Source organism: Gopherus flavomarginatus, chromosome 4 (genome assembly GCF_025201925.1).
Source record: "Gopherus flavomarginatus isolate rGopFla2 chromosome 4, rGopFla2.mat.asm, whole genome shotgun sequence".
Lineage (NCBI taxonomy): Eukaryota > Metazoa > Chordata > Testudines > Testudinidae > Gopherus > Gopherus flavomarginatus.
The window spans coordinates 158,031,406-158,054,586 of NC_066620.1; the positions used below are offsets into that span (position 1 = coordinate 158,031,406).

Genomic DNA, 23,181 nt, shown 5'->3' on the forward strand with positions numbered 1-23,181 from the left:
AACCGCAGACTCTTACATATTGAAGTTTCTCTCATCTAGATTCTGCCAAGACAGCATGGTACCAATTTAAAGTTTGTGTTAATCTGAAAGAATACTGATTATGTGTGGAGTGGTGTGAGGTGGGAAAGGACTTCTGTCTCAAAGAGCATGGAGGCATCTTACAAAAGGGATATATTCCTGGCCACAAATAGCAAGTTACATTCTTTTTGCTTTGTGTTTCAAAAACCTAACAGAAGTGAGGTTCATACTACAGATGACCTTGGATATTTTAAAATTATAAAACCAGGAGTTTAATATACCTCGGAAAATACTTGTCTATGTTTCCTAGTAATGCCCATTGGCTCAAATGTCCACAGTCATATGTTCCTTTAATCAAGTCCGTTCATGAAAACTCTCTGACCATATCAGCAACTGGAAATAGTAGTCCTTTAGTCACCTTGTTCTGGGTCATGGTTAAAAGCAAGAGGGATGGTGGGCTCTACAGGTTGTGAGAGAGTATTTAGGTTAGGGTCAAAGTTAGGGTCAAGACTGTTAAATCCATACTCAGATCTGACTCAGCCTAAACTAGCACTTTCTTCCAGATTTGTCCTTTGGTTACGGCAGGTGGCAGCCATTCTGGCACATGTTGACTTTATACCTTGCTTATCCAGTGGCATTTTATTTTGAAGACTTTCTGCTTGTTTTTGGTTGATCCTTGTTACTAATATCACTGCATACAGTACATGTGCTATACAAGTCTCAATTTTCCATGGTGCCATACTGTCTACATTCTATTTCCAAAACAAGGAGGAAGAATTTGAACTACATTTCCAAGCATGTTCCCCATTCAACCAAATAATGTGTAGCACAGGAGTTCTCAAACTGGGGGTTGGGACCCCTCAGAGGATTGTGAGGTTATTACATTGGGGGTCACAACTTGTCAGCCTCCACCCCAAACCCCGCTTTGCCTCCAGCATTTATAATGGTGCTAAATATGTTAAAAGGTGTTTTTAATGTACTCAGAGGCTTGCTGTCTAAAAGGGGTCACCAGTACAAAAGTTTGAGAACCACTGGGTAGCATAAATACCACCTGTGATAGCAGAGAGTCATTTTAATCTATTGTACATTGTTACACGTGTGTATCCCTATTGAAAACATATGTCTGCCTAAATCCCTACAACTTGTTTTTTCATACATAATGGAGGCAGAATACTGAAAAACTAAACATGCAGAAGACTAAGGGATGGATTTATTTATAGTGTAACTCCACTGATGCAAGAGTAATATGCAGCAAAACTGAAGATGCCTTTGGTAAATGAAATTAACATTGCTTTTATTTTTGTGTAGTTTTATGTAAATCGAGTGGAAACTACTACAGTTCTGAAGAACCTGAAACCTGAAACGGAATATGTTATTAAAGTGTTCTCTGTGGTAGAAGATGAAAGCAGTGAACCTCTAAGTGGCACAGAAACAACTTGTAAGTTAAAATTCCAGTATGATCAATGTGTTTAACAACTGGTGTGACACCAATGATAGTCCCTCAGTAGAACACTTATTACTGCAACACTTCTTGACAACATAAAATGGTAGTTTGGTCCTTTGAGCCCATATAACCATGCCTGGAAAGTTGTGGCCATAAGAGACAGCAGCAGGGTGGAAATTGTCTGCCCTGACTCTGGCTTCCTTCCAAACTCGTAAAGACACTGCTTTACTAGTCCTCTTGGGCCAGAGCCCTGGAGAAACATTCCAGAAAATAACTTATAACCTCAGGGAATATGGTCCAGAAGTTGTCAAATACACACCTTCATTCAACCTGTGCAACTTCCATATTACACAGATCATTCTTGCTCCAGGCAGCCAAAACATTGTCTCAAATTGACTCTGATTTTGCAGCATTAATGTGTGCCTGGTTCAGAGCAATTACATCAATTTCATGCTTACGGGCATAGATTGTCTCATGTTTCCATTATCAGCTGTTCAAATGATTGATAATATGTATGTTGTTACTGAGTGCAAGATAGAGTGGCATCCTGAGCCTGTCAAAATGTTGATCATTAGCAATTCCCTTCTGTCATATGTGATTGCTCTACATTAGGCAAGTCATAAATTCAAAATTAATTTATTCACATTGGTGCTTTAAAATTTGAGGTGATTTTTTTTTTACTGTTCGTGTAGTTTTTTACAGAGTAAGAAAAATGTGTAACGTAGTAAAGAAAATAGATACAAAAATGTTCCCTTTACATGTACAAATCCACAAGCCCGCTATGTTTGGAGTTGATAATCAACATTTAATATTAATTAAGGTAGAACTTTAGAATATTCAAGAATCTTAATATACACTTCAAAATGCAGCTTTGTCCTTTATGAAGGGAATGTTAAAGTTTTGAAAATTAGTGTTATGACAGAAAATCACTGGACACATTAAAAAAGATATGACTGTTACTAATTCTTTAAGTTAATCACCACTTACAACAACAAAATCTATGGATTCCCTATTTCACTAACCCTATACCTCCTTATTCCCAAGTGACCTATTCTCTATAGTACTGCTGGATGCTGTGTAATGCTAAAAGGTGGTGGAGTAGGCAGAAAAATAATAAATAAAGTGATTGAATAAAATGAGTAATTTCATATTTTCACAGTGCCAATCCCTACAATCAGAAACCTGAATGCTTATGACATTGGATCGACTTCCATGAGAGTGAGATGGGAGCCTCTCAGGGGAGCTACTGGTTATCGGTTATTGTATGAACCTCTCAATGCCACAATACCAGCTGTAGAAAAAGAGGTGTGGAAAGTTACCTTTAGTTCTCTGTAACTTGTCTCTCCCCTCTGGATCTCCACAAAAAGCTCTTAGATTTTCAAGGGTATCCCATAATAGTAAGAAAAGTCTGGCAGGTACTTATGAAGTGCAGCACATTTACTGGAGTATTATATACAATGAAATCAGTCAGGAAGTTGTAAATGTAATGTAAATCTTGGAAACAAAGTTCTCTTTTAATTAAATCATTGCTTTTTTCTTTCTGCTCTCTTTTATTTTTCAACACCTGCATCTTTCTTTCACATGCAGATGCGCGTTGGGTCAACAGTGAATGATGTTCAGCTGGTAGACCTCATCCCCAATGCTGCCTACACTTTAACTATTCATGCAGAGTTTGGCGATCTCAGCAGTGACCCACTTACCACTCAGGAAGTGACATGTAAGGGCTTCTTGAATTCTTGCTTTGCTTTTTGTTGTATCAGTAATATCTAACTTACATTATATTTTAGCAGCGATGCGTGGGTGGAGGAGCGGGGCATTTATTTTGTCACTTTTTGCCAATTTTTTACTCTAGATATGGATTTTTTATCATTGCAAGGGTTTTGAAAGGTCATAGAGCTACTTCAACTGAAAATGATCTAATTAAAAAAAAAACACCAATATGGCTTCCTCTCCAAGCTCATGGGAGCTTGATAAAGGAAGGGCAATTTGGCTAACAACTTGCAGACAGCAGATTACAGTGGATTTATTTTATTGTGAGCCTACTTATACCAGTTTTCAAAAAGATTCAGTATTTTAAAAATTAAAGTGGAAGAAGACTAAAGGTAGAGGAAAAGTTGGACTATCTCGCATTACCTGTAGCTACTAAAAGCCAAATTCTGCTTGCTTTACGCACATCACTGAGTTCAGTGGGACTGTTCACCTAAATATAACAACTAGTATTTGGGTGCAAAAAGGATTATTTAAAAACAATAAACACATTTGAAATGGTGTTTATTTAAAATGGCATCACCTGTACTTTCTAATTAAAGCAACCTCCTTTAAATGACATTTAAATTATGTTTATAAGAGGATCTGGGCCTTTTCCAGCCAATACTGATTAATTTTGAAATCACCAACATGAGCAGAGTACAGGTCTTCAGCTATTCTGGTGGCTGGATAATTTGTTGAAATGACTCATCTGGTGACCAAAACAGGGATTCCCTTTGATAAGTTTTTGGCTTTTTTTCTTTAACAAAAAAAGATGTGAAAAGAGTTTCTTTTCCAGTTTGAGAATAGTAGTTGTATATTATGGTTCTATTTTACAGTACCTTTAGCTGGAGCCAAAAGCTTGAGGGTTAGAGACATTACTCACAGCAGCATGAATGTCATTTGGGATCCTGCCCCAGGAAAAGTCCGCAAATACCTATTGAGATACAAAACAACTTTGGGAGATGAACCAAAAGAGGTAGGTGGAAAGCATTTTAGCAAGTAACTGAAGATTGTTTTACTGTAAGAAGCTTAAATATAATATTAGAAACAGGTAGTAAAAACAGAGAACATCAGCTCTTGGCAGCTGCAATATCATTAAAAGGGTACTGACATCTTGGAAGGTTTACAAGCTTGGATTGAAATTCTCCCCCTGATCCCCTTGGTTCTACAAAGGGACTGGAAAAGCCCCTTAGCTGGCCAAAGGACAATTTCTGTGCAGTAAGCACTGGACATTCTGTGTGGCCCTGCTGCCCATAGACAGCCAAAGATGGGCTGAGGTAACTTAGTCAATCCTTCAGGCTTTCTAAGAGTGGCTACATCACCCCTGGAACACCTCAAAGTCAGGAGGGCATAAAGGTGGCTTCAAGCTATTTTAATCCCCTGTGGCCCTGGATTACAGCTGCATGTGCTGCTCTTCCAGGAGGCACAGCACACAATTGCACCCCTAGAGCCATTTGCACTGAGTGATATAACAGGGTGTGCATATTTATACTGAGGGAACATAACTTAGTGTAATGACTTAGCTGTTACTGGAAACCTGACAATAAAGTACATTGTCAAAAGGGCCAAGGCTCCTTTTGCAGGTGCAATTTGCATCTGCATTATTGTACATGGATAATCATAGAATTGTAGGACTGAGAGGAATCTTGAGAGGTCTTCTAGTCCAATCCCCTGCACTCATGGAAGGACTAAGTATTATCTAGACCATCCCTGACAAGTGTTTGTCTAGCTGCTTTTAAAAATCTCCAACGACGGAGATTGAACAACCTCCCTATGCAATTTATTCCAATGTTTAAGTACCCTGACGGTTAGGAAGCTTTTTCCTAATGACCAACCTAAACCTCTCTTGCTGCAATTTAATCCCATTGCTTCTTGTCCTATTCTCAGAGGTTGACGAGAACAATTTTCCTCCCTTCACCTGATAACAATCTTTTATGTACTTGAAAATGGTTATCATGGCCCTTCTCGGTCTTCTCTTCTCCAGACTAAAAACCCCAATTTTTCTCAATCTTCCATCATAGCTCATGTTTTCTAGATTTTTAATCATTTTTGTTGTTCTTCTCTGTACTTCCTCCAATTTGTCCACATCCTTCCTGAAATGTGGTGCCCAGAACTGGACACAATACTCCAGTTGAGGCCTAATCAGAGCAGAGTGGAAGAATTACTTCTTGTGTCTTGATTGCAGCACTCCTGTTAGTATATCCCAGAATGATGTATGCTTTTTTGCCACAGTGTTATACTGTTGACTCATATTTAGCTTGTGATCCACTGTGACCCCTCAGGTCCCTTTCTGCAGTACTCCTTCCTAGGGACATTTTGTATGTTTGCACATGATTGTTCCCTCCTAAGTGGAGTACTTTGCATTTGTCCTTATTGAATTTCATCCTATTTACTTCAGACCATTTCTCCAGTTTGTCCAGATCATTTTGAATTTTAATCATATCCTCCAAAGCACTTGCAACCCCTCCCTGCTTGGTATTATCCACAAACTTTATAACTGTACTCTCTCTATGCCATTATCTAAATAATTGATGAAGATATTGATCAGAACCGGACCCAGAACTGATCCCTGCAGACCCCTCTTGGTATGCCCTTCCAGCTTGACTGTCAACCACTGAGAACTACTTTCCAACCAGTTATTCTACCTCATAGCAGGTACATATAAGTTGTATTTCCCTAGCTTTTTTATGGGGTGATGCGAAACAGTATCAAAAGCCTTACTTAAGTCAAGATATTCCACATCTACTGCTTCCCCCCATTCACAAGCTTGTTACCCTGTCAAAGAAAGCTATTAGGTTGGTTTGACACAATTTGTTCTTGACAAATCCATGCTCACTGTTACTTATCACCTTCTTATCTTCTAGGTGTTTGCAAATTGATTGCTTAATTATTTGCTCCATTATCTTTCTGGGTGCTGAAGTTAAGCTGACTGGTCTGTAATTCCTGGGCTGTCCTTATTCCACTTTTTATAGATTGTCACTATATTTGCCCTTTTCCAGTCCTCTGGAATCTCTCTTGTCTTCCATGACTTTTGGAAGATAATTGCTAATGGCTTAGATATTGCCTCTGTCTGCTCCTTGAGTACTCTACAATGTATTTCATCAGTCCCTGATTTCTTGAAGTGAACTCTAGGTGCCAGTTACAGTACTTGCTGCTTAAACGACTTATTTTTCACCTACAGTCTGGTAGTCAGAGATATGACTACCCAGATTTGCACCCACAGTTCAAGTGCAGGTGCAACAATGTAGGTACAAATTGCACCCTCAAAAGGAATGCAAAATTATCCCAGAATATCTTCATCTTTTTTTGTAGCAATGACTACAGTATATTAATGTGCAGGTATAGGGACAGAAACTTAACTGTGTGCCAATTTACAATTCTTCTCCTTTATTTTTTTTTCTAGGTGGAAGTTGATAAATCAAAAACGAGCACAGTTCTTCCTAGTCTTCTCTCACAAACCCTGTATGATCTACAACTCGTTGCAGTATATGATGAAGGAGAATCTATACCAGTAGCTGCTAAAGCTACCACTTGTAAGCTGTGGGGATATTTAATTTAACTCTGCTATTAAATATGTTGTCTTAGATTCTGTTTAAGCAAAATATGCTGCATATTATTATAGAATTTAGGCAGCAATATCATTTAATCCATTTCCTAACCTTCAGTTTGAGAATTCTAAATTCTTCTTATTAAGTAGAATGCTTACCGGGCAGAATTCTGCCCTCTGGGACCTATACAACTTCTGAAGCTGTCCAGTGGATAAGGCATAGCATTAGGAATCAGGACATATGGGTTCTGTTCCCAGTTTTGCATTAATAAACTGTGTGGCTTTGCATAAGCCACTCTTTCTCTCAGTTTCTTCATCTGTAAAATGGGAATAGCCCTCTGCCCTTATACAGGGGAAAAAAGGCTGATACTGAAAAGTTTTTTAACCTAGCAGATTTTTTGTCAGTGACAGAAAAAACAGGGAAAGTGTTCAGCCAAAAGATATTGGATTCAGTGCAGGAATTCTTGGGTGAAGTTCTAAGAATTATTTATGCAGGAGCTCAGACTAGATGGTCATAATTATACCTATGGGGTATACATAGGGAAACCTATGTTCCAGAACTTCAGCTGCTATGAATTGGTGTAGTTCTACTGAAGTCAATGGAGCTGTGCCAGTTTATATTAGCTGAGGACCTGGCCCTATGAAAGATAAATTGCTCTGTATAAGTGCTGAGTAACACTACAATTTATATTAAAGTCATTGGAAATGTGTCTGGGAGCGTACTCTGTTGCAAAGAAGGTTGTTTATTAATGGAGCTTTGTGGTTGTGATTATTCTTAGTTTATAGGCTGTATCTTTTGTTTGTTTGTTTGTTTGTTTAAGTATTTTTCCTTTCTTCTTAATAGTGCCTGTACCAGCACCAGTCAATCTCAGACTCACAGAAGTAACAAAGCAAAGTTTCAGAGGCACTTGGGACCATGGAGCTCCAGATGTGGCTCTCTATAGAATCACCTGGGGACCCTATGGTGGAACAGAAAAGCAGGAGGTAGGAATGAATAGTCAACATGTAGTTTTCTTTAGGATGCTATCAGAGCAGTACTTTTTATCTGAAATTAAATTCGTGAATGGCCTCAATCTTGGAAAGCCTTCAGTGGGAATTGCATGTGGAGAGGCTTTCAGGATCTGATCCAATATTTGCAGCCAACTAAAATGTCACAATGTAAAGAAAAATGTTCAGTTATCTCCTTTCTTTCCTCTCACCACCAGACCATCCTAAATGGTGATGAAAATTCTCTGGTTTTTGAAAATTTGAACCCAGACACCCTATATGATGTCTCAGTTACTGCCATCTATCCTGATGAATCCGAAAGTGATGACTTGATTGGCAGTGAGCGAACATGTAAGTAATCAATTCCCTAAAAGGGATAATGTGTGTTATTAATTATTATTATTATTAGGGCTGTCAAGTGATTAAATTTTATTGTGATTAATCACACGTTTAATCCTACAGTTAAACAATAATAGAATGCATTTATTTAAATCTTTTTGGATATTTTTAGATTTTCAAATATATTGATTTCAGTTACAACACAGAATACAAAGTGTACAGTGCTCTTTATACTTAATACTTATTTTTATTACAAGTATTTGCATTGTAAAAAAAAAAGAAATAGTATTTTTGAATGCACCTAATAAAAGTAGTGTAGTGCAATCTCTTGAACGTTAAACTTACAAATATAGAATTATATACAAAAAACTGCATTCAAAAATAAAAATGTAAAATTTTAGAGCCTACAAGTCCACTCAGTCCTACTTCTTGTTCAGTCAATTGCTGAGACAAACATGTTAGTTTACATTTGCAGGAGAAAATGCTGCCCACTTCGTGTTTAAACTGAGAACAGGTATTTGCATAGCACTGGCGTTGCAAGATATTTATGTGCCAGATGCTCTAAAGATTCATATGTCCTTTCATGCTTCAACCACCATTCCAGGAGAGACATGTTGTTGCTGCTCACAGATTCTGCTCAATAACAATCCAAAGCAGTGCAGATGGACGCCTGTTCATTTTCATTATCTGAGTCAGATGCCACCAGCGGAAGGTTGATTTTCTTTTTTGGTGGTTCAGGTTCTGTAGTTTTCACATTGGAATGTTGCTCTTTTAAGATTTCTAAAAGCATGCCCCACACCTCATCCCACTCAGATTTTGGAAGGCACTTCAGATTCTTAAACCTAGAGTCGAGTGCTGTAGCTATCTTTACAAATCTCACATTGGTACCTTCTTTGCGTTTTGTCTAATCTACAGTGGAAGTGTTCTTAAAATGAACAATGTGTGCTGGGTCATCATTCAAGACTGTTATGGCAGAATGTAGGTAAAACAGAGCAGGGAACATACAATTCTCTCCAGGGAGTTCAGTCACAAATTAATTAATTAATGTATTATTTTTTAATGAGTGTCATCAGCATGGAAGCATTGTCCTCTGGAATGGTGGCTGAAGCATGAAGGGGCCTATGAATGCTTAGCATATCTGGCACTTAAATACCTTGCAATGATGGCTACAAAAGTGTCTCACTTTCTGGTGACATTGTAAATAAGAAGAGGGTAGCATTATTTCCCATAGATGTTTGCCTTAGTGATTGGCTGAACAAGAAGTAGGACTTAGTGGACTTGTAAGCTCTGAAATTTTACATTGTTTTGTTTTGAGTGCAGTTATGTAACAAAAAAAATACATTTGTAAGTTGCACTTGCACGACAAAGAGATTGCCTCTTGTAGTATTTGTATGTGGTGAATTTAAAAATATTATTGCTTTTGTTTATCATTTTTACAGTGCAAATATTTATAATAAAAAATAATATACACTTTGGTTTCAGTTACCACACAGAATACAATATATATGAAAATGTAGAAAAACATCCAAAATATTTAATAAATTTCAATGGGTATGCTATTGTTTAACAGTGCAATTAAAATTGCAATTAATTGTGATTAACTTTTTAAATCGCGATTATTTTTTTGAGTTAATCGTGTGAGTAAACCACAATAATCAGCATCCCTAATTATTATTATTATTAGCTATTAAATTAGAATTAAAGGCAGTACTTCTAAAAAATTCTTGTGCTTTTTCCTAGTACCTGCAATACGTCCAACAACGCAAGGTAAGAACCTGAATTATCAGGTTTCATGTTATTTAAAGAAGTCATAATTCCCATTTAAAACTGAATAGTATATTTACGATGATCTCAGCTTGTTAATAAATATATATTTTTATTTGGAGTGATACTAAACATATGGTTAACCCACGCTTCATTATTTTACTAATATTCCAGTTAAATTCTCTTCTTGATTGTATTTTGAAAACTCTGGGCCAAATTCTGCACATGCCTGGCTCAGTGAAGCCAGTGGCATCCTGGCTCACATCCAAGTACAGAATTTGGCCCATTGTTTGAACTGTGTGCTTACCCTGTGCTTCAATAACTTCAAATCAGCACCAAAGAGCGGCCCTCGAAACCTTCAGGTGTACAATGCGACTTCCAATAGCCTGACTGTAAAGTGGGATCCAGCCAGTGGCCGAGTGCAGAGATACAGGATCACTTACCAGCGTACAACTGGGGATGGTGCTGAACAATCGGTAACTAATTTTTAAGGACTATAATTATTAGACCATGAAAAACAAATTTGACCATGTAGTTCTTAAGATTAGTGTGTCAGAACAATTTAGTTTCAAATCACAGCAGTGCGGATATTAATAGGGGCATTTTTAGATGAAGCTTTATGTTCAGAATAAATATGTGTATTTGTATATTAAATATAACATTTCCAAACTAATATGTTCTTTATGGGGGAAAAAAGTGCCCATTTGGAAAGTCAATTTTCTTGAGATCTTCTTGCATCCCATTATCTGTACAGATCAGATAATAAAGTAAAACTAGCTATATTTCTACCTTAAATATGTACAAATCAAATAAAAATATCAAAATGTAAGTCCTGGAGAACTGTGATTCACAAATATCTTCTAGTCCAGGGCTTGTCTGAGATTTTCACTGTGTGGTTAACATGCTAATAGAGGGACTGTGTCACGGTGACTAATTCAAGATAGTGTGGACCACCGTCTATTCCAGTAGTGAATAAGTAACATCTCTATGGTAACTACAGCAACTGCTTAGGTGAGAAAGTAGTATTAGGAAAGCAGTGAAGGTAGTTTAGCTTCTTTTAATATGATTTAGCTTTTGTAAACAAGGAGGACAGCCGGCACCATGTGACCAGCTTCCCACGGACCACCAGCTAGTGCTCTTTACACCACTGGTCGTCCATACAGCTCATTTGGGCAACCACTGATCCAGCCCCTCTCCTAGTCACCCAGTTTACCTGAAATGTATGCTACTAATAACAAAACCAAACCCTATTGACTAATAGCATGCCCAGTTGATTGTCTGCATTTGTGGTTTATTATGAAAAATGTTCAAAATAACCAAATGTAGCCAGTTCTATTGCTAAAAATCAGTAATAGTACAGGAAAGAGTTACTAGGTTACCAATCCTTCTAGCAAGCTGTTTCTTGCATTGTGTCTGTTCACGGTATGCAGAAAGTGCTCCCAAAATACTCCTCCAAACTAGCTGTATTCATAGTAGACCTGTTTACAAGTGAAAGACATTCTCAGTGTCACCCAAGACTAAAATTCACCAATCAGCTTTTTACCTTGTTTTTTGATACCATGGCATATCCCTTATCTCTTGTTTTTTGAACAAGCATTCAAAACCGGTTGGGCCATGAAGACATTCCCTACCTTGTACCAGGGTAGAAAATTCATGTATCTTGATTTTTGGCAGGGTTTACAGCAGACACCACATTTAGCTTTGCAGGGTAGCTTTTCGCATAAGTGGGCAAGAGTGAACCTAATGAAACTTAGCGTAAGGTTGTGTTAGCATTCATATATATTATAATTTATATAATATTAACGTGGTGTGTAATACATATTGATATGGTGTGCAATATGTATAACATACATGTTGGCTAACAGCTCTATTCTGTAATATGAGACTATTGTGGTGATTACCATTGGATTCAAAGCCCTTGGAAGAAAGCCAGTAACATTTGGCTCAATATAATAATCCGAGAGCCTACATGTTCACAAGCATATCAAGACAATATTTACTTTAGATTTGGCTGGATGTTTTCACATCCAAATTTACTTTTCTATGAACAGCATATATTTGAGTTAAAATGTGAAATATGTGATTCTTTGAAAACCCAAAATATGTCAATAAGCAGCAACATGTGTTAGAAAGGCCTGGAAGTATCTGTGAGGAATTAAGGGGGTGTGTTTTCAACAGTCATTGCAGCTATAATGAAAAGTCAGTAAATAACAGAGAACAGTGATAAGGTCAATTAAACAGGGAATGATTTGCCAAGAGGGGCTGTGATCTGTAACTGGTGGTTTTCAAGTGAGACAGGGCAAAAAGAGGCATTCTGTAGAAATCTATGAATACTCTGTCCTTGAGAAAAGCGGAGGATGGACTAGATCAATTATTCTCCCTCATTTGGAGAGCAACGCTGTATGGGACTGGGAGAAGAGATCACCCATGAGGAGGCCTCCTCCTGGAAAGCATTCCTCAGAACAAAAATGTTGAGAACCATCGGACTAGTGATGACCCAGATGGCCCTTTCCAAACCTCACATTTGTATTATATAATACATTATGTATATAATTTTTGGATTCATGGTATATTGATCAATAAAATCAGTATTTGCTAATGATTACCAGCCATATGACAGTAATTTCTTGACTACTTTTCTGGTGTAGGTATTTGATTAAACTGCTGGTACTATTGGATTATATCAGTACCTCATCTAAAACTTTCAAAGCCAAATTGTCAAAAAGAGGCTGTAGGTTGCTCTGAGAGATTGGTCGAGTGCCAAACAGCCCCATGATCAGGGAAGAGAAAGGTGGTTTCAAGCCACACCCCAGTATCTGAGCCAATACCAGTGACTTAGGGCCAGGTTTGTAAAGGTATTTAGGCACCTAAGGATGGAAATCGGTACCTAGTGGTATTTTCAAAAACTCCTGGGTGCCTTACTTCCAACAGGAGTTAGGAAGGCACCTAGGAACTTGTGAAAATCCTACTAGGTGCCTAAACACCTTTAAAACTCTGGCCCTTAGTAACTATATACAAATAATAAGGATTTAAACCTGTTATTTAGATTGCTTGTTTCATTAGCATATGCTAAAGGTTGTTCCGCTAAAGATTGTAGATTACTCTGAAATTTAGAATATGTCAGTGGATGGGTGGGCACTAGGTTAAAAACATCTGGACTCCAGTAAAATGTCCAGATGTCTAAATGCTTACTCATTTTGGGAGTTCTCCATTTTCAACTGATTCTAATTTCTGTGGCATAAACATGTGAATTCAGTAGACTGTTAAAAATGTACAAATTGTATAAGAGGATTGTTAGGCTACTTTGAGCAATGTATGAAAACACTGATTTCACATAATGAAAGAAAATTGAGCCTGCTAGCATGGTGTCATTCTCAAGTCACTGTAAATCTTTTACCTATGTGGTCTGAGAAGGACTGTAGTCGCATGGTTAACTGTCTAGGTATAATTGAAGTAGAAAGGTTATTGTATTTTTTGGATTAAAGCAAAAATGTTTAGGACATTTCTAGAATCAACATGCAACGAAATGTGTGAAAGTGAGGCTAGAATTCCATAATTTTAATATTATACAATTATTTGTGTTTTAGAGCTCTACAGAGTGTTATCATCATTTCTTGAAATACACCTGAGCAATAGGTGTGATATGCCTACTCCAAAGCTCGTTGAAGTTAATGGAAAGGCTGATTTCGATGGGCTATGGATCAGGAGCTATCTGGGAAGAAATATCTCTACAGTGGCACTAAAAAGATTGAAAGTCATTATTTCATTGTTATATACAAGTTTGGAAATCTTTTCACAAATGCTGGCTTTGTATTACTGTAGTCTTTTAAAACCAGCCTTAATGAATTTTGCCACACTGAACTGAATATAATTACTGTTTAATTTATTAGTGAGCTTTCTGATCATGACAGGAGCAATACCTCATGTAGTCTATACAGGATTCTATTGTGTGTATCAAATACTTGCATTCTTTACTACAGCAGTGAGACTTGGTAAATACGTGATTTTAATGGTTCATTTTTGTCTTACTCCAGACCATGGTAGGAGGGAGGCAGAACAGTGTAGTGCTACAGAAGCTGCAGCCCGACACACCATATACTATTACTGTATCGTCTATGTATGCGGATGGGGAAGGAGGACGGATGACAGGCAGGGGCAAGACCAGTAAGTAAAAGAACTGTTTGTGGTGGCAAATGGCAATGGTTAGCAAATGGCTGTGAAACCATTTATACCTTGTGCTGGAGATCAGCAGATCGACTAGTTTTGCTTTGGGAGGGGGTGTCTTATAGTGTGGACCTTCTGGAGTGTAATCCACCACATTTTGTCCCTATCCTACAACTTAAAAACATCTGAAATCTTCTTCCCTCCCTTCATAGCACATGTGCTTCATTCCCTGTGTTAATTGTCATGAATTTGCCGGAGAGGGAGTGTGATTTCAGCATCTGACAGGGCTTTCGATGTATTTCAGAGCCACTCAACACCGTAAAGAACCTCCGGGTGTATGATCCAACCACCAGCACACTGAGTGTACGATGGGATCATGCTGAAGGAAGTCCTCGCCAGTATAAAATATATTATGTGCCAACAACAGGCGGTGCAGAGGAAATGGTAATAATTCTTGTGGGTCTTATTAGTTGTCTCAGAAAAGTTGCCATATAAACCCCTGAAAAAAATTGACAATGATGAGTGCCTCACTCCAATACAAGGACATATATAGACCTTGTGCAAATTCTGTTCTCTGCTACACTGGTATAAATTCAGAGTAGCTCCATGGAAGTCAGTGACTTATGCCTTAAGACACATGACTTAATACCACTTTTTTAATGTAATACATTAAGAAGCAAATCTTCAGCGATGAGATGTTAGCACATGGGAGCAACTGTATTTTTATTCCACACCAACTACTGCACTCCTCCTTCTGAAGGCAAAATATATGGGCATGAATGTTGTCATAAGGGGAAGGGCCAGTGGATAAGGACTTAGGAGACCTCATTTCTGTTCCCATCTTTGCCACTGATGGTGTGACGTTATTCAAGTAACTTCGGATAACAGTTTCAAAAACACATCAGTGATTTAGGTGCCTACATCACACCTTCTAAAAGGACTTCGGAACTTAGGAGCCTAAATCACTTTTGAAAATCTTACTATTCACCTCTTTGTACCTCAGTTTTCCCACCAGTAAACTAATGATAGTGCCACTTATCCGTCTTTCAGAGAGCACTAATCTATTGCTGAGAAGCACTGTATAAGTGCTAAGTGGTATTACTATATTAAACTGAGAAGTTTCTTTCTACCTGCCTTTACAAGTATGTAATGTTACTTATGTATGTGATATTATTAGTACTGAACTCTAAAAATAACTGAGTTGAGATATAATGCTATGAGCCAAATCCTTGTCTTAAACCAATCCTTGCACGTTTTGGAGTTGATACCGGTGGCATCTGGCCCTAAGTCCACCACCAGTCCAGGTCAGTTCCAAGGGAATGTGTAGCATAGCAAATAACAATCACTGTTTGGAATGGAATATAAAGCTTAAGTACAGAGACAGAGTTTTATCAGGCCCAGTTTCAACCTGTGGAACAAACTCCTTCAGAAACTCAGGACTATCACAAACCTCACCACCTTCCGCTCCTAAGTACAAGGCACATTTCTTTGACCTGCTTCCTCTAACATAAACACACACAGCAGTGGGTGCACACTTAAAAATAATAAACAGTCAACAACACAAAACCCCTACCACCACAACACAATCCACTGCACCCATATTTCCCTGTCTGCGGAGAGAATGAGAGAGAGAATGAATTAGACATGACAGATGTTAGCTACGTTATTCAATGCACTGGTGGAAGGAGCTCGGATAGTACAATGATGAGGGAAGTATAAAAACTTGTGTAGAATAGAGTAAATAGAATGAAAGTAATTATGAAGGAGTAATAAAAATTAAATTAAAAGTTAAATTAAATAATAACTTTCCCTTTAACTATTTTACTTTTAAACTGACAAAGCACTATTAGTCCTTTGCATTGGTTTTGTCTAAGATACTCTCTCTACCCAGAAAACTGCTATTTTGCTTCATAGTTCCACTATCCATATAAATAGCTTTTAATAAGGAGAAAAAAGTTTCTTCAGTTGATGTCTTGTATTTCCAGCCATCACTCATCATTCATGTGTAAATTGGATGGGATATGGATATTTGTCTTTACATTAACCAGCCAAATGTTTCTTTCTTTGGCTGAGTTTCAGTTTCAAGTTTCACCCATGTTCCAGTTTTGCAAAATATATTGTCACTTCCCACCTAACAGATGACCCAAGGAAGTGCAAAGTTGTCCTTGACATCAGAAGCAGGCTTCTAAACCAACGTGCAGCTGCAGCCTGTCATGTTAAGTTGCACAGATGTAGCTGTAGCTGTCACTTTAAGTAAAAAGAAAATGTGCTTTTGAATTTCATTTGTAGTAATTACTAGGCCAAATATCTTGAGCTGGTATAAATCAGGGTAGCCCCACTGACTTCATTTGTAGACTCCTTTTTGGGATCATTAAGAAAATCTAAAATAGTTTAAACCAGGGGTCGGCAACTTTTCAGAAGTGGTGTGCTGAGTCTTTATTTATTCACTGTAATTTCAGGTTTTGCGTGCCAGTAATACATTTTAACGTTTTTAGAAGGTCTCTTTCTATAAGTCTATAATGTATAACTGAACTATTGTTGAATTTAAAGTAAATAAGATTTTTAAAATGTTTAAGAAGCTTCATTTAAAATTAAATTAAAATGCAGAGTCCCCGAGACCGGTGGCCAGAACCTGGGCACTGTGAGTGCCACTGAAAATCAGCTTGTGTGCCGCCTTTGGCATGTGTGCCATAGGTTGCCTACCCCTGGTTTAAACTGACGTCTGCAGTGACAGTTGTACTTGAAATGCTCAATTGTTTCATCCTTTATTTAAATACCACATCACTTTTTTTAAACCGACAGACAACAGTACCAGGGAACACAAATTATATCATCCTGAGATCTCTCCAGCCTGACACACCTTACAAAATAACTGTGGTTCCAACTTACCCAGAAGGGGATGGTGGACGTGTATCCGACACTGGAAGAACTTGTAAGTAAAGTAGTCTTATTCATAACATCCTTGGATTTATATATAAATAATTCAAAAGTATAGATAGTATAGTCCTAAGTGTCAGAGAGGTAGCCATGTTAGTCTGGATCTGTAAAAGCAGCAAAAAGTCCTGGGGGACAAAGTGGGTATTCACCCACAAAAGCTTATGCTCCAATACGTCCGTTAGTTTATAAGGTGCCACAGGACCCTTTGCTGCTTGTATAGTCCTAATTTACTTTACATTTCCTCTGCAAATTTTCTGATCCTGAGTTAGTTGTGGGGCAGGTACACAAGAATGATGTTCTCATGTGTCACTGAATATGATATGAGTGTATCATGATTCACTTTCACAATGTACTCAGTCTTCATTGCTCTCTGTAAGGAAGGATTTCAGTCTGCTTTTGCTGACAGGAAGTGAGGTCCAATGATTAGGATGTTAGCCTGTGACTTGGGACACATGAGTTCAATCCCCTGCTTTATCACAGACTTTCTGTATGCCCCGGGGTAATTCACTAGTCTATCTGTACTTCAGCTTTCTATCTATACAAATTGAGACAATAGCGCTTGCCTACCTGCTATGGGTGTTTGTGAGGATAAACATGTTAAAGACTGTGAGATGCTCAGATACTGTGGTAATGAAGGGCATATGAGTACCTTAGATAGATGAACTGTTAGCACCATTTTTGTGCTACTGTGTGAGTCCGGACGGAACAGAGTTATTCTTGTGTATTCATCTCTTTAACACTTATTTAAATTATCCTTGGCTTAGTGGTTAGAGGAGCAGCAAGAAACATACAAGTTTACAACCCTACACCGAACACCTTGAATGTCCGATGGGAACCTGCACCAGGTCCAGTACAACAGTATAGAGTTGTCTACGCTCCGCTGGTTGGCCCAAGGCCATCAGAATCTGTAAGTTACTTAGCCTCCTGAGTATTCCTCAAAGAAGTGCTGAGGATGTTACCTCCAGTGATCTCTGGCTCACAGTAACAAAACAGTTGTAACCAGGGGCACGATCAGAATTCTCCTAAGCAGAAGACCCAGAGCTCTCCCTTCCATGCTCTGCACCATACTCTTTCCCCCACGCTCTTCACCTGCAACCAACCCCACACAGTATCCCCACTTCTGCTGCCTCTGCCCCCAGCCCTGAGCTCTCATTCGCTGTTGCTGCACCCGGATCCATGCTCACAACCTGGCACCCTACTTTACACCCACGCCCCTCCAGGTGTACCCCATCTAGCCCCATGCTCGTCCCCCACGGAACCAGCTCCAAACTTTCCCCCTGCATCCAGCCCCATGGTCTCCTCTCCCCTCACTCACCCTGAGCTATTACCCAGAGGGGTGGTCAGGCTGAAGAGCATCATCCCCACTAGAGGCCAGGCAGATCTGGGACCACTAGAACCCATCTTCTGCTGCATCTCTACTTCTCCAAGAAGCACCAAAAGCCTGGATTCAATCCTTCCACCTCCTGGAGATTCCTGGTGCCCTCTACTTCACTTTCACCTGGGGCTGGGGGTGCCCAGTGCCCTTGTTCCCCCATTATTATGCCATTGATTGTAACCATCTGCATGCAGCATCTCTGCTGAAAACCCCATTTCCATATGAATTTAATGTACTGTATGTAATTGCACCATTCAGTGGAGTAAAAGAATAAAAGCCCCACCCATTTTAAATTTGCTATTGAGAATCCTTTATTGTATTGCTAACAAAAGGGAATTAAATTGGAATATTGATTTTTAAACATAAGAAATACTAAGCAAAGACTATTGATATGTATGTGGGAATGGCTTCAGGTCTCTCTGGGGATGTAAAGTTAGGACTTTATATATGCTTTGATTTGGATAAGAAGTTTTAGGGGTACCTGAGCCCTTGTACGTACAGACAATCACCCACACTCTACAAATATGTTCACTATAAGCAGTCCAACATCTGTGTGAATCTGTTAGAATTTGTAATGTATTGTTTGCATCTGTCAAGTGTGGGTGCTTATAACTGTGCACACATGTGAGACCTAATAGAGGCCCTTTTGAAAATGTATCCTTAACATATGTCAGTAAATCACAATGGAGAAATATTTTGCTCTGGATTTCTGCATGTCTCTATCTTTACCAGTCGCAGCTTTTCCATGAACATTCATGTTCAAATAATGTACAATAATTATGGTTTTAAACTATCAGCATTTTAGAAAAAAAGTCATTTTGCACAATGAAAACTCCTGTATTGTACTGCCACATAATTGCATCTCCTGCTGTTGAGTTTTGTGTTAGGCAAGCAGTACTGACTGGTTCCTATAAACTTGCCTTATTGTAGTTGGAAAATACACAACAGGATCAGGCTTCTAAATTTCCTCCTTTCAATATAAATGACTGATAATTAATTTGGATAATAATAATTCTATGAGGCATTATCCATATTAGGATGTTGTATGAACCTGTCAGATAAAACTTCACTTTCTTTTTCCTTCTAGATTGTGGTTCCTGCGAACACTCGTGACGTTGTGCTGGAGCGCCTGACCCCTGACACTCCTTACTCTGTGAATGTTGTGGCTCTGTATGCTGATGGAGAGGGAAATCAAAGCTCTGGGCAGGGGAGAACAAGTAAGAGGCAAAATTATGTTTATTTACTGCTATCTTTGTGTCTCTATTTGCTGTTTATATGAGCAGGGCCGGCTCTACTGCTTTCGTCTCCCCAAGCAGCGCGCCGAATTGCTGCCGTGGATGACGGGGGTAGTTCATGTGCCATTAGAGCGGCTCACGCATTTCCACATCGGCAGCAATTCGGCAGCAGCTTCTGTCTTCAGCCGGAAGATAGAAGCTGCGCCGCCGCAGACAGCTGAACAAAAAAGCTGCCGCCGAATTGCCGCTGCTATGGAAACGTGCGAACTGCCCTAACGGCACACGGACTGCCCCCGCCATCCACGGCGGCAATTCAGTGCGTTGCTTGGAGGCAAAAAGACACAGACTGCCGCCCCTTGCAGATTGCTGCTCCAAGCACCTGCTTGAAATGCTGGAGCCTGGAGCCGGCCCTGTATATGAGTGAGGGATTGCCTACAAACAAATGTCAGGTACACTTCCCCATGTAGTTCTGCCAGTTCACCTGAGTAATGGCTTTTTCGATTTTAGACCTCCCTGGAACAACAGCTGCCAATTAGGTCAGATAATCTGCTGGTTGTAATGCAGATAAATTCTTACTAGGGACCAGACTAGACTGACATTTGTGATGAGAGCTTAAATTGAACCTAGGTCTTTAGCAGTAAAAAAGTCCTTTGGCCTGTAACATTCAATTACAGTTACAATCCTAACTGTCTCTCTCTCTCCAAAACAAATAGCACATTAAAATGGACAGTTTGCTGCCAAAACAGAGGCATAAATTTGAGCTTGAATTCTGGATCTTGTCTGCCATAATAATCACATGAGTGCAACCCAGGGCCAGATTTAGGGGCAGGTGACCCAGGTGACCCAGGCTTGGGGTGTTGTTTTTGTTGTTAGCGACAAAAGGGAACATGTTTGAAGTAACGTGTTTCAGGTATTCCATACGTAGATTCATTTTTCACTAACCTCCTAGAATGTTCCAGACCTTTGCAGAATTTCATGGAATCTTCCAGACTTTCTGAGAACTACATTTTCCTCAAACCTCCTAGAATGTTGTTAGCCATGCCCTTGCAGGTATATTATGGTCGAGATGTCAACAGTCAAACAGTAAGATATAAATACAGATTTACAGATCCTAGTGTGCAAATTTATTGTCTTATATGACAGGGATAAATCATGCATGCAAATTGTGCATCGAAATCGTGAAATGGGCTACAAATGCAATAAAAAATAAGGTATTCAAAATGTTAACAAATGAAGGGAGGGGGGCTGCTGAAAACGCTCCTTGCCTGTGTCCCCATTTGGTCTAGGGCCAGCCATGGTACAACCCATTGTAGAGAGCCCACAAAAATCTGCCCCCCATTACCTGAAACAGCAAAACCTGTTTGTTATTACCTAATGTACATGTACATGCAGGGATCAGTGGAAGTCCTTGATGTGCACTCCAGGGCAACATCTGACCCACTGACAATGACAGTTGTATATCCCAAGGTATCATAGTGTGAAAGGACTTCTGTCTTCACTGCAGTTCATTGGTCCTTATACTTATTCCCCTTTTAGCACCTCGTAGTGGGCCAAGGAACTTGAAGGTGTTTGATCCAACAACAAACAGCCTGTCTGTACAATGGGACCATGCTGACGGGCCAGTTCAGCAATACAGAATCATTTATTCACCCACCGTTGGAGACCCCATAGATGAATATGTAAGTACCTATATATATAATTCATATATATATAATATATATACATACATATTCATTAATAATCATTTAAATATCCTCTGTTGATATTAGAGAAAAACAAAAATATCTGATATTTGGATATTGTACATTTTGGTTGCTTAAGGGATGAATTGTTTGGGCATTATTATATAGGGCAATGTTAAGTGGGCACTTAAGGAGCTGGGTCTTAGTCTCTTGAGTGAAACAGTCAGTTCCACAGAGTAGTTGCATACATAAAATATAGAAAGACACCACGGCCTTGAAAGCAATGCATATTATAGTGTTAAAGTTGAGATCAAGGAGAAGATTCTGAGCTGAGCTTATCACAATATGCTTAGTTCAAGTCATTGTGGTTAGGTAAATAGCCTCGTGTTGCTTCACATACTATGTATTATCATGCTAAAACTCCCGGTAAACACAGCACCATACAGTATATGCGGCAATCAGTAGGTAGAATGAGCTGCGTTAAGAAAGCTGGATTAACCTGAATTCAAATTTTATAGTACTTGCTTTTGTGGTTTTGTCTGAATTGTAACAGTTTGTGCCTTAACTTTCTGCTGTTTCACATCAAGTTCCATGGCACAAAGATTTGGCCTATAGAGCACTATATTATTGCTGAATAGGGCTGGTTGAAAATTAGCCATTCAGAATTAGTTTTTGATGGGAAATTGTATTTTCAACTAAATAGTTTTTTTCTCAAAACATGTCTGCTTTCTGCAAAAAAAAAAATTGACTTTCCTTAAAAAAGCTACACACTGAAAACCAAAATCATGCTGATTTTCAGCCCCAGACAGAAAACATTTTGTCCAAAACCTCAAAATTTCGATGAGAAAATACCACAGCAGTGTCTCATAGGACTTGTAGTTCCTGTGCCTTATGCTCTCATTCTCCTCTTTGGGACCAGCTGCCATGTGGACTACATCTCCCATGATGTGTTGTGGCCATGGCTCTCCAATGATGCACCACAGTGTCTCTGTAAAAGGAGAGACCATGATGCATGGCTGCAGCAGGAAGCAAGTGGGGTACCAGATTGCATAACTTAGGAAAATTTTGCACATCAAAATAATTATTGTTGACATTCATAAAACATTGATATGGTAATGTGGAATATTGTGTACAGTTTTGGTTGACAAGAAGGATTTCCAGCTTTTAGGTAGAGAGTGGAGGAGGGTAATGGGATTGAGTAATAGTGTGACTGGTTCTGTCTGAAAAGGAAAGGTTAAATGTGCTTAGTATGGAGAAAAAAAGGAGACTGAGAGGGTACCTTACTATGGCTTTTCAGTTTTTAAAGGGGATGTAGAAGGATCCAGGACATTGTTTGGTCCAACTACTGTACCAAGAATGTGGAAAATATGTGGTCATGAAGAGAAGCTGCAGACTGTTAAGGTTTAAGCCAGATACTGGAAAGAGCGCTTACTTCTCATGAAGAGTTTTTGGACAATGAAACAGCTGTGGGAGCAGATGGCACAAATTAGGTGTTTTAAAGGAAAAAGTCCAGCTGTTTTATAGGAAAGGTTGATTAGTCAGATAAATGTATTAAAATAATAACTAGTATTTGTTACTTTTGAATTTTGAATGTTAATGTGAAGGAATATTTGTGGAGGTTTCATCTTTTCTGTGCCTTGGATGGCTCTGACTTTATATTCTGGAGGCTGATATATATCTTGAAATTCATATCTGGTTTAACTGCAATGGCTCAGTGGAGATACACCATGAATTAATATAGCTAACTTGTGACAGGTAGAAAAAAGTCATGTCTTTATCTCATTCCCCTCTGCACACCATTTATCATAGTCCCACCCGCTGTCATTCCATAGCTTCTCCTTCCCCAACCAGCCTCATCTTATCTGTGGATTTGGGAGAGTTTCCAGGCCCAATTCACACATACTTTTCCCTTCTGTGTATGTCCATCCCATCTCTCTTTA

General features: G+C 38.9%; 1 protein-coding gene across 1 annotated transcript in view; it reads left to right on the forward strand.

The window, feature by feature from the left end:
- COL12A1 (collagen type XII alpha 1 chain) overlaps positions 1–23,181 on the forward strand; it is a 138,649-nt gene that overhangs the window by 65,004 nt on the left and 50,464 nt on the right. Inside the window, 15 exon segments of the mRNA XM_050950508.1 lie at positions 1,327–1,456; positions 2,622–2,767; positions 3,050–3,179; positions 4,048–4,187; positions 6,615–6,744; positions 7,603–7,742; positions 7,964–8,096; positions 9,825–9,851; positions 10,182–10,324; positions 13,883–14,012; positions 14,317–14,456; positions 16,815–16,944; positions 17,714–17,856; positions 19,412–19,541; positions 21,096–21,238. Of these exon segments, the coding sequence (XP_050806465.1) occupies positions 1,327–1,456; positions 2,622–2,767; positions 3,050–3,179; positions 4,048–4,187; positions 6,615–6,744; positions 7,603–7,742; positions 7,964–8,096; positions 9,825–9,851; positions 10,182–10,324; positions 13,883–14,012; positions 14,317–14,456; positions 16,815–16,944; positions 17,714–17,856; positions 19,412–19,541; positions 21,096–21,238 (1,935 nt within the window).